This window comes from Vulpes lagopus, chromosome 3 (assembly GCF_018345385.1).
Source record: "Vulpes lagopus strain Blue_001 chromosome 3, ASM1834538v1, whole genome shotgun sequence".
Lineage (NCBI taxonomy): Eukaryota > Metazoa > Chordata > Mammalia > Carnivora > Canidae > Vulpes > Vulpes lagopus.
Genome location: NC_054826.1, coordinates 152,432,360 through 152,448,663, shown reverse-complemented (window position 1 = coordinate 152,448,663; position 16,304 = coordinate 152,432,360). Strand labels below are relative to the sequence as shown.

Below are 16,304 nucleotides of genomic sequence, written 5' to 3'. Positions count from 1 at the left end.
GTGGAGAGAATATGTAAACATCTTTGGTAAAATACAATTAAATTTACTTTTACTTTGAGGAAACCCTTTGAAGATCACCTTAGGAAATGTTTGCTTAAGACTGAGAGTATTAGAACTGATAGATCCTATTACCAAGACATAAGGTTTTGTCATTTCTGCTTAAAGTGGCTTTTGCTCCCAGACAATCATGAGGGGAAAACAGGAAATATATTTAATTCAACATCTACTTAGCCTCATGGAGTTCCCCTGCCTACTGAACTTCATACTACATGGTGTTCACTCCAAAGAGTTAACTACATAACCCTTTTTTCTCTCCAGAACTTTTGATGACTTTGCAAGCCAGTCAACAGTTCAGCACAGAAGCATCTGGAGTCACGCTGGCAGGTTGTGACAAAACCACACAATTACATGAGGTTCACCCCATTCTGAAAATGCCCGAACAGCAAACGATGGAGGTAAATGGAACAACAGTCAGCACTGGCACAGCCTGAGAGAGACCTGAGACTCGGAGCCCTCAGGCTCGGGGGCCAGCTTCCTGCTGTGGCCTGGTGTAAAGGTGGCAGATAAAAAAAATGACAGCAAGACTTCTGAGAACAGCCCTCGCTTTGCTCTTCTTTGGCCTCTTTGGGGTCCTGGAGGCAAGAACAATATCGTGCAGGAATGAAGAAGGCGAAGCTGTGGATTGGTAGGTAAATGAAGTGTGAGGATCCGGGCCTGCAGCTAGGCAGCCAGAGTGTCTGAGGCCCCGTGGCTTACTGTAAAGTTCCAAAGGAGACTTCCACCCGCCTCTCCCTTTTAAAAAGAAAGGAAATTAAAGTGTGGAAATGGGCCAATAATCCAAGTAGGGGCAGGCTCCTGAGTGGGGGAGCCTCCCCCTGAGGAAGAGCTGAGCAGCCCCTCCTGAGCCCGATTGACTGCTCCCAGAGGGGAAGGCTGGTGGCCACAGGGTAGGATGGAACCGACAGCCTCGCTCAGTTGGCAATTTCTTTTAATTACACTGTGCCTTTCCTAACAGAACCCTTCCACCATCGTTTTAGAGATCGACAAAGGAGAGAAGGCAGAGAAGGCAGGTACTTTTCTGACACAAGAGCTTATTCTTCCCCTTGTGAGAATGCAAAAGAGGCCTGACTGAACAGCGCTGTTGGCTTAGCCCTGTCTGTTAGGCAATGCAAGGCCGTTGTTGGAGTGGGTGCTAGGTCACTGGTCTCCTTCATGGTGTCAGAGAGACTAAGCATGGCCTCATATCATAGTCACGGATTCTTCTAAAGCTTCGATCACTTTTTTTACTCTTTAATTAAGGTGTTTGGTTTTGACATTATGGTTGGCATCGAGCTTCGTGTAAGCTTCAGGCCAGAGAACACAGATGCACTCAGTTTTGACAGTGAACAGCTAGTGAGCTCATGCATGAAACGAAATACAGATATGGACGAAACAAGGTTCTTGCCCTCAAGGAGCTCAGTTATGTGGTGAGGGCATAGATGGGGCCATTGGGGAGCATAGACCCCAAAAAGCTTCTCTAAGGAAGTAGTTTTGAGCTAAGTTTTAAGAACAATTATGAGCTGGATGGAAAAACCAGGATGCTGCAGGGGCATCTCAGGCCCATGAAGGAGCCGTGAGGAGGCCCAAGGGCAAAAAGCCACAGAGAAGGTGTGGAAGCAGTTGAGTTTTGCTGGTGCTTTGGGAGAACCTGGGAAGATGGCAGGAGGGAAGCTCAGTGGGAGGCAACAGCCAGGTCGTGAAGGGTTGTGTGCTGGGGTGCCCAGTCCACACTCCTCCCTCAAAGGGAGCTGCTAAAGACCTTCAAGCGGGGATGTGATGCAGTCAGATTCATATTTTAGAAAGCCCACTGGTGGTACTGTCGAGGCCAGCTGCGTGGAGAACGGTCTAGAGTCACAGAGACCAATAGGACTTGTCCAGCATTACTGGTAAGACCATGTGTGGACCCGCGTTAAGAAATGGTTGTCAAAATAGGAAGGAAGGAACAATCTGAGAAAACTTGCTAACAAATGGGCTGAGGGTTGTAGAAGAGAGAGAGAAATTAAGAAAGACTTTCAGATTGCTGGCTTCTCTGTGTGGATGTATTCCTTAGTTGTGGAGAAGAGCAGAGTTGGAGCGAAATATTATAAATTTGGTTTCCAAAATACGGAGCTGGAGGCCTCTGGGACATGTATGTGTTTAGGCTTCTCTGGACCTCGGCATAGAGGTCTGGGCTACAAGCAGATTCAGGAGTCTTCAGAATATACCTGGAAAGGGTTACCCGAGAAAAAATGTTTAAAAGCACTAGTTCTCATCTGGTTTGCCATGACACCACTAGTTCTCAAGCCCCTCAGTGGTGGGCCACCGCAGTGTGATTGACACATAAAATGTATTTCTGCCACAACTGAATGGACAGGTGACTTAGCAATACTGGTCAGAGGAATGCTGAGCAGACAGGGAGGCAGCCTTGAGCTGCTATAACTCACTGTGAAGGTCAAAGGGCAGAACAACAACAGGTCAGCACCAAAGAACAATCTCATGTTTCCTTCCACACATGAGGACCCTGCCCTGAGAGTAAGAATGCATGGTCAGGGCAGGAAAGAGCTCCTGTAAATAGAAGCAAATGAAGAATTCATGAAGGTTTTATGGCCAGTGTAAGACACTGGTGTGTGGCAATAGTAAATGCATTAGAATGTTTGGTTCATTGTGGGTAGTTGATAGTTAATTATGCAATTTTTGCTGTTAGAGAGTATTTGGCTAGACCTGAGTGATTTTGCCCTCTAGGGACTTTCAACACTGGAAACATTTTTGCTTGGCATAGGTGAGGAGTACTACTGTCATCTAATAGGTAGAGGCCAGAGATGTTGTGATGCACAGGACAGCCCTCCCACAGCAAAGAATGATCTGGCCTGAAATGTGAACACAGCACATTGAGAAGCCCTGGGCTACATAATCCATGAGTGCCCGTGTGCTGTGTGAGCCCAACCACCTCCCCTCCCTGTGAGATACCTGAAGAAGATACAGGAACAGGAGATAATAGCAAAGAAAGCAAAATGCGTATTTGACTGGCTGGTCCTGGCCCTCAATCCTCAAAGCAGGGCAGTCGGATAAACAGCTGAAGAATGTGGCCTAGGCCAGAGGCTCAAGGGAGACTCATCAACTCTGAATGCCAAACCCAAATCTCAGACCCAGCCAGCTAGCTATAAAGAGATGAGTGTGCCAAGCACTTGGGGCAGAAGAGAAAAATACATCCAAGGTCTTTCCAGTCCAACCCTTGGCCTCTCCCCAGTGTGGCCATATGGACTGTGGTAACAAAAGAGAGGCAGTGTCAATGTGCATGGGCTTTCACTAGAGGCACGCTACCCCCCAGGCCAGTTAATGTCTCAGGACATGCCTGGTTAGATTCGCATTCCTTCTCTGGGAAGAAGCAACGATAAGGGTGAGAAGAGACAGAAAGCTTGAGCAAATCCCTTTCCTTAGACTTAGGAAATACAAGTAATATGATATATTTAGGTGTTTAACACCAGGGAAGCAGTCAATAAATGTTAATGCTTGCAAAAAAAAAATAAAATAAAAAAATAAATGTTAATGATTAGTAATTATTTCCTTTGTCAGGTTTGTTTTTTATAAGTTACCTAAGCGGCAAGACAAGGAAAGCAGACAGACTGGGTTAGAGTACCTATACCTCGACTCTACTACCAGAAGCTGGAGGAGGAGTAAGCAACTCGTGAATACCACGAAGAGTGCGTTGGGAAGGACATTACAACAGCTATATGAAGCCTGTGCCTCCAAGGTATGCTATAGTCAATCATTCATCAGAATTGTACAAAATGCATAAAACAAAATCTAAAGCTTCCAAAAGATTTGAACTGATAACCTACCTAACCCCCAACCCTGAAGTAAACCGGCACAGAATCTGAATCAATCTAAGACCTTAAGGAATATGTCATCAGACTCCAGAGCAATGCCAAATTACTGGTACACTCAGCACTATATCCAATAGTATCACTGGGTGAGGTGTGAACTAATTACATATGGAAGCCTTCTGGCTGCCAGCCTCTGCCAATTCACTCAGTACTTGCTATCTTTTTCCTCCAACGGAAACAGAAAGGAGCCCCCTCCTGCTATAATGCGATAATCGACCTGCAGTCAGTACGCCACAAGGGATGGATGGCGTGTGCTCTGGTGGTGATGAGTGGTGGCGGCCCACATCAAGGTTTCCTCTTGGTCTTCCTTTTATCATTTTCCAAATAGTAGCTTGAGAGCTAGGGCTCTAGAGCAAGACCCTGAACTTGCCTGAATAAAGATTAAACCTGCTATGGGGACTTGATCAGGCAATGAGCTAACCAGCCAGAGGGATACAGGTAAGTAGGCCTCCTGGCTCACTGTGGGCAGTCCCCGTGTTCCAGGCACTGTCTGCTGTTCAGTGACAAGATACTGCTTTCCAACCAGGGGTGACACAAAAAATCAAACAATAATATTCAGTTACATGCATGAGTATGCATTGCTAACACTCACTTACGGAGCAGTCAGTGTATAAAATGACTCTGCACTCACAGGGTGCTGCGCCTTTTCATATGTCAGTAAATTTAATCCCCACAATACTGTGTTAGACCCTAGCCCTCCGGTACAGGTATATCTGAGTATTTATTCAAAATGTGCAGAGAGCTGTCCGTATGTGTGTTAATATTCACTTTACTTACCTGCCATTAAGACCAGCCTTCAGAGCCAAATTACAAAGTACGAATTTATTTGTAAGGTGTGCCAAGAACCATTACTAGGTGCTTTTAAAAATTATCTAATCCCAGCAGCAATCCTGTTTTAAATTAATAGACTATTATGTAAAGTCAACGCTGCCTGCAGCTGCTTCTGCTTTCCAAGGTTGGGGATGGAGGCCGGAAGCATAACCGACCAGTAAGAAAATCAGCACTTCCCTTGTTCCCTTCCCCCCTGGGCAGAGAAAGGAAAGAGCAACATGGTGGAGCCTCTGTCATTTACTTAAGTTGGAGCAGATGGTTCCCACTTTGGCAGAATATAATACTCATCTTTGGAGGCCCAAAACTAGCCCCAGAGCCTAGGAGGGCAAGAGAGCTAAACTGCTCTGCAAAATATAAAAGAGTAGATGAGGGGCATCTGGGTGGCTCAGTGGTTGAGCATCTGCCTTCGGCTCAGGGCGTGATCCGGGGGTCCTGGGATCGAGTCTGGTATCAGGCTCCCTGCATGGAGCCTGCTTCTCCCTCTGCCTGTGTCTCTGCTTCTGTGAGTGTGTGTGTGTGTGTGTCTCATAAATAAATTTTAAAAATCTTAAAAAAAATAAAAGAGTAGATGAGACCTAGGAATCAGAAAGTGCAAGAAACACAGAGGGAAACTGAGAGTAAGTCTGTGGTGGTATAAAACCATTCAAGAAGAAAATAAAAAAATAAAAAACCATTCAAGGTTTCCTACCTTCAGTAAAACCTGCTCACATATAAGGCCTTGAGTGATAGATTCTAGAAAGAAAATGACAGTAAAGGGGCTGATTTCCATGTCTGATTGGCATAGATCCAAAAGAGGAAAAGCAACAATAGTGGGTGACATCCAAGTGAGATGGGGTGTTCTCTGGAAGCTGGAACTATGTGCCAGAAGTGATGATAAGACATAACTCCTCCACCTTCTGACCTGAAATTCTAACAGAAAGCAGAATGCAAGATCAGACCAACTGATTCTATTTTTTGTTTTTTGTTATTTTTTAAAGATTTTATTTATTTATTCATGAGACACACACACACAGAGGCAGAGACATAGGCAGAGAGAAGCAGGCTCCATGCAGGGAGCCCGATGTGGGACTCAATTCGGGGACCCCGGGATCACGCCCTGAGCCCAAGGCAGAAGCTCAACTGCTGAGCCACCCAGACTTCCCCAAAACCAACTGATTTTAAATCTCAGTTGTCAAGATGACCTAGGCCAATATCTCAGTACATTTGGGATTGTTTCCCTTCTTTTGCCTTTGTCCGTAAGAACCTTCCATTCACCTTTGTAATGAGGCTCCTCGAACGATGTTGCAACTGCCAGTACTTGTCTGTCAATATTCCCTCGACTCGGGGCAGAGATTGTAGGAGTCTTATTCAACAACTGGTAGTCAAACTAATACCCAGCCTATGTGTTAAAGAAATAAAGGTGCCCAGAGGCACACACATAGGCCTACATATTCTTTTTTTTAGGCCTACATATTATTAAATCCATAATTATTAAATCCATAATTATTAAATCCATAATCAGAGAGCCTCTCTTCACTAGGGCTACATCCCATTTAGCCTTAGCTAGTTGTTACATTCCTGGTTAGAATAATAAATATTCATCTATTATAGGAATAAAGTTCCTCATAGAATCTTCCTCCCAGAGTCCCTTCACATTGCACACCAAAGGCACACAATGGCCTCATGACCACATTCAATGCCGGCTCATTGAATAACTAACTGTCAAAGTCCTCCGGCTGAGGATCTAAATGCCAACAGTAGCTATGGTCATTTGTGGAAAATGAGGGTAAGAAGATAGCTTCTTTTCTCGGATATTCCTAAATATAGGAGCCAAGAATGCTTCACGGAGTATATGGCACATTAAAAAATTTTTTTTGGATTACATCAAATAATGAAGCAACTGTAAGTGACTTAGTTATTGACTTTTTTTCTGAGACAAAAGGAAGAGCCTCTTTTTTTTTTTTAAAGGAGATGGGTTGTTCTTTCTTGCTTTTAATTATGTCCCTGAGATGTTTTCTAATATTAACATTATTGGCTTCAATAAAAATCACTGAATCATGACATAAATGAAATGGAACCACACGGAACAAATGTAAGCAAGTTTCCAAAATATGACATAAGAGATACCAACAAAATAATAGATCCATTTTTACTTAGAGAATTGGCCAACTGTTTAGAAAATTTACTCAGATTTTGCCTTCCTGGAGGAAATCCAATATCACACACTCAATTTCACCACTTTTTCTAAGCAGGAAAATATCAAGCAAGAAAGGTGAAGTAATGGATATGCTGAGAAGTGGATTGTAGGAAAATCCTTCCCTACAGGGAGGTAGTGGGAGCAGAGAATGAGGAATCCTGATTAAACACAAAATGATGATCAAGCCGTGAAGCACAATGTAGTAGAGGAAACCAGACCCTGACAGCCAGTTCTGCATTGTGTCTCTAATATCAGTGGAAAAAACCCAGGTGTAATCCTTGGCTGGTTGCTCCTACTTCATTTCCTGAACAAATATTTAAGTAGTCCTTTATTACACACTGGTTGTCAAATGAGAAACACAGTCCAAAACAACCAAGAGAAATAGGAATATTGCCCTTGCACGCACATCACAATGCATAGGGTTGGTTCCCTGTCACATAAGACGAAACCATGCATGGCTAAAAATGGACTTCCTGTTCCCTGTTCCCCCATATTGATGGGGAAGCTGTCTATTAGGAGAACGGGTGACTTCTCATGTGTATTAATGAAAGTTCCATATTGCAGTCTGGGTGGCTAGTAGAAATGTTGTGAGCATTTCTGAGTTTAAGATTTACACCATTATAACCCTAATGTGTTCCTGCAGAATAACAACACAGCCTACCTACTATACAATGATGGGGTCCCTGCATCTGTGACTTACAGCAGAAAGTATGGACACACTAAAGGTATGACAAAGGCTGTTAGTTTCTCTTTCCTCCTGGAAATCAGCACTCTTTTAAATGTTCTATCTTGAATATTCTTGTATTCTACACTAAAAGGATAGCTTTTCTTTTTAACAGTTTGAGTTATCAAAATGCATGGGTTCTATATCACAGGTTGTAATTATATCATTTGACTTGGAAATCTCCTTTTCACAAATTCCATTTTATTTCTTAACATTTTTTTAAAGATTTTATTTATTCATTCATGAGAGACACACAGAGAGAGAGAGAGAGACAGAGAGAGAGATACACAGGCAGAGGGAGAAGCAGGCTCAATGCAGGGAGCCCCATGCGGGACTCGATCCCTCGACTCCAGGATCACACCTTGAGCCAAAGGCAGACACTCAATAACCACTCAACCACTCAATAAGCCACCCTGAGGTCCCTTATTTCTTAACATTAAAAATATATGCTTTACAGCAGAAATTCAAATACTGACTACTGAGAACACCAGCCAGTCTGTGTGTGTATGTGTGGGTGTGTACACACACATTTCAGTCAGGTTTGTAGAGGTATAATTTACATAGAATAAAATCCACTCTTGCTAGTGTACAGTTCCTTTTGAAATAAACATTTTTGAAAAATAGTTTTTTATATTACAATAACTTTGTTATATATTACAGTAATTTTTACTATAGGAACTTTTGTTATTTTTCTATTTATGAACTATGTTTATGTATATATGTTATCTAAAAATTCAAAATGCTGGGCAGCTCGGGTGGTTCAGTGGTTTAGTGCCACCTTCAACCCAAGGCCTGATCCTGGAGACCCGGGATGGAGTCCCACGTTGGGCTACCTGCGTGGACCCTCTTCTCCCTCTGCCTGTGTCTCTGCCTCTCTCTGTGTGTGTCTGTGTCTCTCATGAATAAATAAATAAAGTCGTTTAAAAAAATTCGAAATACCAGGTAAGCCTGGGTAGCTCAGTGGTTGAGCGTCTTCCTTCAGCTTAGAGCATGATCCTGGTGCCCCAGGATCCTCCAGTCCTGCATTGGGCTCCCTACAGGGAGCCTGCTTCTCCCTCTGCCTATATCTCTGCCTCTTTCTGTGTGTCTCTCATGAATAAATAAAATCTTTAAAAAAAATAAAAATTCAAAATGCCAGCAAACAAAAATTGTAATCCTAAGACCCACTAGATACCATATTAATCCTTTCTACTTACTTTTTTATAATATGTATTTTAAAACATTTTTATAAAACTCTTGTAATGACTGTTTTCAACCATTTTTCAACTTAATACATCATAGATAATTTCCCATGGCAACAAGTATTTTTCAGAAGGTCCCAAACTCAAGGCCTTCAGAGACAGGCAAACGGATGTCAGCAAGCCAGGTGGGGAGAACTAGCAGATAACTGAAGCAGTGGAGGGGGCATATTTTGTCAAAAGGGGCAGATGGTACTCAACTTGCCTTTTAGGGATGCAATTTTTCAGGAGATATTGAAATTAGTGTTTGTGGAAAATTTCCCCAATTTTTAAATGTTGGCAATGAACTCACAGTTTTAAAAATACTCTGCAAGCATAATAATATGTATCGACAGGCTAGATTTGGCCAGTAGGCTGCCACTTTGCAACCTCTGATTAAGAATATAATTTGTAATGGCTGTCAAATGTCATGAGCATTGAAAGCTTTTGATTTAGCCAAGTTGCCCTCCTGATGGTCCTATTAGCATAAAATGCAGCAATTTTTATAATATACCACATTCTCCAACCTCTTCTCCAACAAACTCCAACCACCATTCTCACGCCACTCTGTTAGTTGCTACAAGGGCTTGGGGAAAAGACTAGAAAGGGAATGGGACCCCATGTCTAGAGGGGGAGCTCTCTTTGTCAGCAGGTGCCTGACATCCTGTGGCATTAGTACCCAGAGGTCAGGATTTCAGGCAAACAGCGCACTCATCTGGGCAAAAGACAGCCCCTGAAGGTCATCCAGGAATATTAGGCAGCAGAACTTTGGACATTTTCTACCTGGACACAGGGACTGATTCTATCTAAACACACTGAGAGACCAATAGTGTGCTTTCTTAAAGTGTGTTCTTTGAAAAAAAAATAATAACTGGCAGACATTTGGTGTCTACTAACAATAAGGCAAACCTGAAAAGCTTTGTATTTGCATGGTCATACGCAAACTGGAAAGCCTAGTCAGCATACCAAAACTATCTCGATTTATTTATAAACACAGAAATAGTCACAGATGCCTGTTGGATAGGATTCATTTTGCCGTGTCACAAGATGATGAAAATCTCTCTGTTTCCTTTCTTTCCGGTTTTCATGTTATTTTGCTCTAGACATCTTCACTAAACACAATTAATTGGGCTGTTTTGGCATGGCTTCTCCTTTAATTCTCTTTGTTTCTTGTTTCTGGGCTTGTGGAATTGACTAGTCTTCTACACATAAGTGAGCATCGGTTTCTTACAACAAATTACCACAGGTACAGTTCTCCATCTGATATTTTCTCTTTCAACTCTTTTTTTAACCAGCTTTTGAAAATAGCTTAGCTGCTTAGCAGTAAAGAGACTTATTATCTGAAGCTTGCCAGGTGACTATATAGTTTAACAAGGTCAAATTCCAATTTAGCAAATCTGCAGTCTGCCAAAACAAATTCTCCTTGAGGTTTCGACGTGAAATTCCTCTTAACTCTTCACAGGGTGGCTGCCCTGGCTTTCTTTTTGGTGGCTTATTATCAGTAATGGGGCAATGTGATGTGTGCCCAAACTGGTTTCGAAATCTTTGAAAAACAAGCATGATTTTTTTGATTATTGATGGAATAAAACATTAGCCCCAAATACAAATGGGCTTAAATGTTGCAGCTTTGAACTCTATTGTTGAATGGAGATTTATTTTTCTAATGGATCTGTATTAACTGTATCTTTGGTAGGCTTACTGCTGTGGAACAGAGTCCAGGGATTCTGGCTGATTCATTCCATTCCCCGGTTTCCTCCAACTCCTGAAGAAGGCTATGATTATCCACCCACAGGAAGAAGACACGGACAAACTGGCATCTGCATAACTTTTAAGTACAACCAGTATGAAGCAATAGGTAACATCAGAGTATGTTAAAAAAGAGATTGCAGTGTTAAAGAAAGGATTTGGAAATCTATTAATATATTAATGACTTCATCTATCTCTCTATTCATTAACACTCTGATACCTAGATTCTATTAGATTCTAATATTGGCGTTGCCATGGTAAGACTTTGAGCAGGTTCGCTTACTAGACCTTTGTTTCCTGATCCACCAGTGAAGTCTTTGAAATTGATCAGAGGAATATTTTCAAATGTCTACAGCCATGTGGCTCTGTGGGAAAGCAGACCTAACAGTTACAGATCTCCATACTTTTTGAGAGGAACTAGAAATCTAGGGATGGGAAGATGTGAGAGAGTAGGAAAGAGAGTATGGTCTCAATCTTATTTAAAGAAATAATTGTGCAGATTACATGTTGCCTGCAGGCCACCAACTTGACAGCTCCAAGCCACATGATCTTCCTTAATCCCGGGCTCCAATGGCCAAAAATACTTGGATTTGGAAAACTTCGGTGGGAGAGAAATACAAGTAGGAACACTGTTTTACCAATCACAGGAGGCTGCTAAATTGTAGTAAAAAGTGATTTATCTCTAAATATGGGAGGTTTAGAATATGTTTTTCATCAAATGTCCATCTTACGACAAAGATTACTGAAGCTCTCATCCAAGGGAAACCCTAGTTTAACTAATTGAGTTCCAGTAATGATTATAGAGATGAATAATGCAGAGATTAGATGTACATGCTGATGAGTTGATCATTCTTCAAATTGATGATCAGTACACAGGAGTTCTCTTCTTTTGTATATGTATATATGTAAGAAAAAACATGACCTCCAATGTCAGACCCAATGCCTGGGTTTGAATATCAACTCCATCAGGTACAGGCTTTATAACCCTGTGCACACAACCTAAATTCTCCATTAATTCGTCTGTAAAATGAGGATGATGATAAAAGAACTTACTTAATAATGTGGTTGCTATCAGGATTGAATCAATAAATCCATGTAAAACTCATAGAACAATGCCTGGAAAGCAGAAAGTACTCAATAGCTGGCTATTTTAACCAACAGTAATTTGAAAGCTATTGGCTTAAACAAGGGAATACTTTTGGTTTTGTTTCTTGTTTGGTCTGTTTTTTAATTCACAACAGGATATATAATATTAACAGACATTTCTGTTTGTGTCCTAATTCTCAACTTTTCTTTCTGTTTCTTAATTCAGATTCTCAGCTCTTGGTCTGTAACCCAAACATTTATAGCTGTTCCATCCCAACCATCTTTCACCAGGAGCTCGTCTACATGCCACAGCTGTGCGCTGCTGGGTCCACCTCATCAGAGATCCCTGGCCAAGACCTCACCTCACTCCAGTCAGCCCGGGGCCAAAAATTCATCCATTTTGCAAAGTCTGATTCTTTCCTTGATGGTATGAAAGATCATGATCCAACCATATGTAACCTTGCTGTTGGACTCACTTTAGATTGTATAGAGGAAATATTCTGATTAGTCAGGGGCAGAGAAGAAAAAGAGAAGGAAGGAAAGGGAAAAGAGAAGTCAGATCAGTTCAAACATTTGCCTGCTCTGCTTGAGTGGCACAATTGCCAATCCAACTGCCGAAGTCTCTCACAACCATCCAGCCAGGGGCCAGTGAAAATTTGCAGTCGCCAGCCTCCACTGAGCACAGAACCACAGCTGTCTCCTTTTTCCACTCCCTAAACAGCTATGTTAACCCTCTTTTATTCTCAAGTCCTTTACATTACCCTGCTTCCTCATTCACAACCTCGCTTTTTCCTTCATAGAGAGAACAGAGATCACCAAGGAGAAGCCACTTCAAGGACAATCCCCACCAAAACCGTATGGAGTTTCCTCAAAAAATTAAAAATAGAAATATCACATGATCCCAGAATTCCACTACTGGGTATCTACCCCAGGAAAACAAAAACACTAATTCAGAAAGATCTGTGCATCCCTATGTTTTTGGAGCATTAGTTACACAAGCCAAAATTTGGAAGTAACCCGACTGTTCATCAATAGATGAATGAATAAAGAAGATGTGGTATAAATACACAATGGGATATTACTCAGCCATAAAAAGAATGAGATCCTACCAATCGTGACAACATGGACGTACCCTAAGGGTATTATGCTAAGTGAAATAAGTCAGACAGAGGAAGACAAAACCATATGATTTCACTTATGTGTGGAATTTTAAAAACAAATGAGCAAACAAGCAAAAAGCGCAGAAATGGGCCCGTAAATATATAGAACAAACATAATCCCCAAAGGGGAGTGGATGGAGGGATAGGCAGTATGGGTGAAGGGGAGCAGGAGGTACAGGCTTCCAGTTTATGGAAAGAAGAAGTCACAGGGATGAAAGGAACAGCATAGGGAATATAATCGATGGTATTTATAATAGGGTTGTATAGTGACAGGTGGGAGCTGCACTCTGGTCGGCACAACATAATGGATAGAGTTGTCCAATCACTATGTTTTATACCTGACACTAATGTAACTGTATGCCAGCTATACTTCAATTTTTAAAAATAGCTTTAAAAAAAAAGGAAACCAAAACACACCTACTCTCAACAATCTTATCTGTTTCCATTCCTTTTCATGAGTTTTCTCTCATCCCTACAAAGCAGTACATTCCCTGCCTTGGAACCCATCCCCTAATACCTTGATTCATCCACTTTATCTATTCCCTCTCATCTACCTCAATGTCTCCACTCTATAAGATCTGTCCCCTAAGTACACAAACATTCCTGAAAACACTCCCCTGGTCCTAGATCCCCTATATTTCTGTTTTTTTTTTCTTTTCTTCCAAATTTCTTTTTATGACACTCATCAGGGATGCCTGGGTGGCTCAGTGGTTGAGTGTCTGCCTTTGGCTCAGGGCGTGATCCTGAGGTCCAGGAATCAAGTCCCACATCAGGCTCCCTGTAAGAAACCTGCTTCTCCCTCTCCCCATGTCTCTGCCTCTCTCTGTGTCTCTCATGAATAAATACATAAAATCTTTTTTTTTAATTAAAAAAAAAGACTCTCCGGGGCCTTCACTGGCTCCAGGCTGCTTGAGTGCAGTCTTGTGTCTCTGTTTGTAGACACTCCAACCTCTCCCCAGTCACCAGCGACTCTCTTAGTTGACCTCACTGTCTTCTCTCCTTGCTTGCTTGCTTCCTTCCTTCCTTTTATATTAGATAAAATTTACTGAATGCCTCCCACTTGCCAAGCCCTATGTTAGGTACCAGATAGAGATCCAAAAATTAACAGGACAGAAATAGCCTCTGCAGAATTTGGCACTGCTAAAACCATATCTTCCTGAAACACTCCTCCTCCCTGATTGGTGGGAGGGTACAGACTCTTGGTCTTCTTCCCACTTCTTTAAGTCTCTTCTGCAAGGTCCTCTTCCTCTGCTTACTCCTTAGGTGACTGAGTTGCCACATGATCCTCTACTCTTCCTTATCTCATTCTACATATTCACTCTAGGTGATTCCAGCAAGCCTTCGGGTGGTTCCCAAGACTAGGTCTGTACCCATACTTCTGAACTGACAGATGTATTCAACAGTGGGTTGGACATTTATACTCGGAGGTGGCGCAGTCACGCCAAATTCATCATTATCCCCCACAAATCTACTCTTTTTTTTTATATTCTGCATTCAACTGGGAACTCTAGATCCCTCTTTTCCTCACCCCTCTATCAAGTCATCATTCAATCACTTCCAGGTCCTCAGTAATGCTCATATTTATCTTTTCCTCTCCAAACTTTCTGTCACTGCCACAGTCCACACTTGTGTTTATCATTACAGTTATAGTGACAACCTGATGTTTTCCCTATATCTAATCTAATGCACCTTTCTCAGTTCATCCTCCATATTGCCTCTCAATTCATATTTATGATCATAAATCAGTTTCTATTAGTTCTTCATTAACACTTCCTTAAAAACTCCCCCATTGAGGGGCACCTGGGTTGTTCAGTTAGTTAACTGTCTGACTCCTGATTTCAGCTCAGGTCATGATCTCAGGGTCATGGGATTGAGTCCTGCATCAGGCTCTGTGCTTAGTAGAGTCTGCTTAAAATTCTCTCTCCCTCTCCCTCTTCCCCTCTGCTCTGCTCTCTCTTTAAGAAGAAAAGAAAAGAAAAGAAAAGAAAAGAAAAGAACAGAACAGAAAAGAAAAGAAAAGAAAAGAAAAGAAAAGAAAAGAAAAGAAAAAGAAAAGGAAAAATTGCCCCATCAATTTCAGGAAAATCCAAACATTTTGGCAAGATTTCCAAAGATCCCTGGAAGCTGACCCCTGGTTACTTCTCTAGCTTTATTCTTTCCAAAGATCTTTTCAGGACAAAAACATATATTGCTCTCTTGTTTGTGTGGAACAGAAGACATTTTTAAACACCAATGTCATCTCAGTAATAATGATAATAACCTTTATTTGCATACCACTTTAACACTTACAAAATGTTCCCCCATTCACTATCTCAATTGTGTTCTTATTATTGTGCTTGTGACATCCATATATCAGGGGTGAATGATGATTTCCATTGCTGAGGATATTTTCAGAGACTTATCTAAGTATAAATACTAACCTCGCTATCTTTCTCCCTGTAAACTCTAGACATCTTTGTAGCCTGGATGGCTCAACATTTGAAGACGCACTTGCTAACAGAAACCTGGCAACGAAAAGGACAAGAGCTTCCTTCAAACTGCTCCCTTCCTTACCATGTCTACAATGTCAAAGCAATTAAGATATCTGGACAGTCCTATTTCAGTTCTTACCAGGATCATGCCAAATGGTGTGTGTCCCAAAAGAGGACCAAAAATCGTTGGACCTGTATTGGAGACCTAAATCGGAGCCCGTACCAAGCTTTCAGAAGTGGAGGATTCATTTGTACCCAGAATCAGCGTATTTACCATGCATTTCAAGGACTGGTTTTGTATTATGAAAACTGCAACTGAACTTGGTGAAATAACATATGCACTATCATTTCCAATGCCAACAATGGGTCTTCTTCCATCAGATCCATTCTTTATATATTAAAAGCCTGTGAATGTAGTTATAGCCCACATACCATCAAATAAAATGCTTTTCTACCATGTTTACCATTTTGTCTTCCACTTAGTGGCAATTTATCTACTTTGAATTTATGTGCCATAAACATAAATCATTACACATATCTAAAGTGAAAGTGGATGGAGTGGAAGAAAAAGTATTCTCGATTGTTCATAGATTGACTGGATATCTCCTAGATTAATTTCATCTCCTTCAAAAGATTTTCCTGACTCCTCTTCTCATCCCTTGTTGAAGGAAAAACATCTCTCTCTGTATCTCACACTCCTTTAGTCATCATCTTCTTAGAGTTCTTTTCATTGGCTAATGGTTGTCTTATTTGTTATTCTTGCAGCTGCTCCTTTGTAATCTTGTGATCTTAGGCCATTCACCTGAATTCTCTGAGGTTTGGTTTCTCATCTATAAGATGGAAATAATGTCTAAATATGTTTAAGCACCTAGCACAGAGCCTGGCAGAGTTGACACTTAAAAACACTGTGGAATATGAGTATGAATCCCCCTAACAAGTTAGAAAAGACAAAGAAAAGTTTAGAAATAAGTAATATTTTTCAAAAAAAAAA

The 16,304-nt window shown here is 41.4% G+C and overlaps 1 protein-coding gene across 2 annotated transcripts; it reads left to right on the top strand.

Moving 5' to 3' along the window:
• The first annotated feature begins 198 nt into the window (after positions 1–198).
• Positions 199–15,776, top strand: DNASE2B (deoxyribonuclease 2 beta). Of its 2 annotated transcripts, XM_041749829.1 has the most exons (6): positions 199–685; positions 3,592–3,769; positions 7,553–7,634; positions 10,544–10,705; positions 11,909–12,109; positions 15,292–15,776. In XM_041749829.1, the coding sequence occupies exons 1-6, from the start codon at positions 573–575 to the stop codon at positions 15,630–15,632; spliced, it is 1,077 nt and encodes a 358-aa protein (XP_041605763.1). In that variant the 5' UTR covers positions 199–572; the 3' UTR covers positions 15,633–15,776. The 2 variants fall into 2 exon arrangements, with proteins under 2 accessions (XP_041605763.1, XP_041605764.1); XM_041749830.1 differs by lacking the exons at positions 199–685; positions 3,592–3,769; positions 7,553–7,634 and having other exon boundaries at positions 10,570–10,705; positions 11,974–12,109.
• Positions 15,777–16,304: the final 528 nt, after the last annotated feature.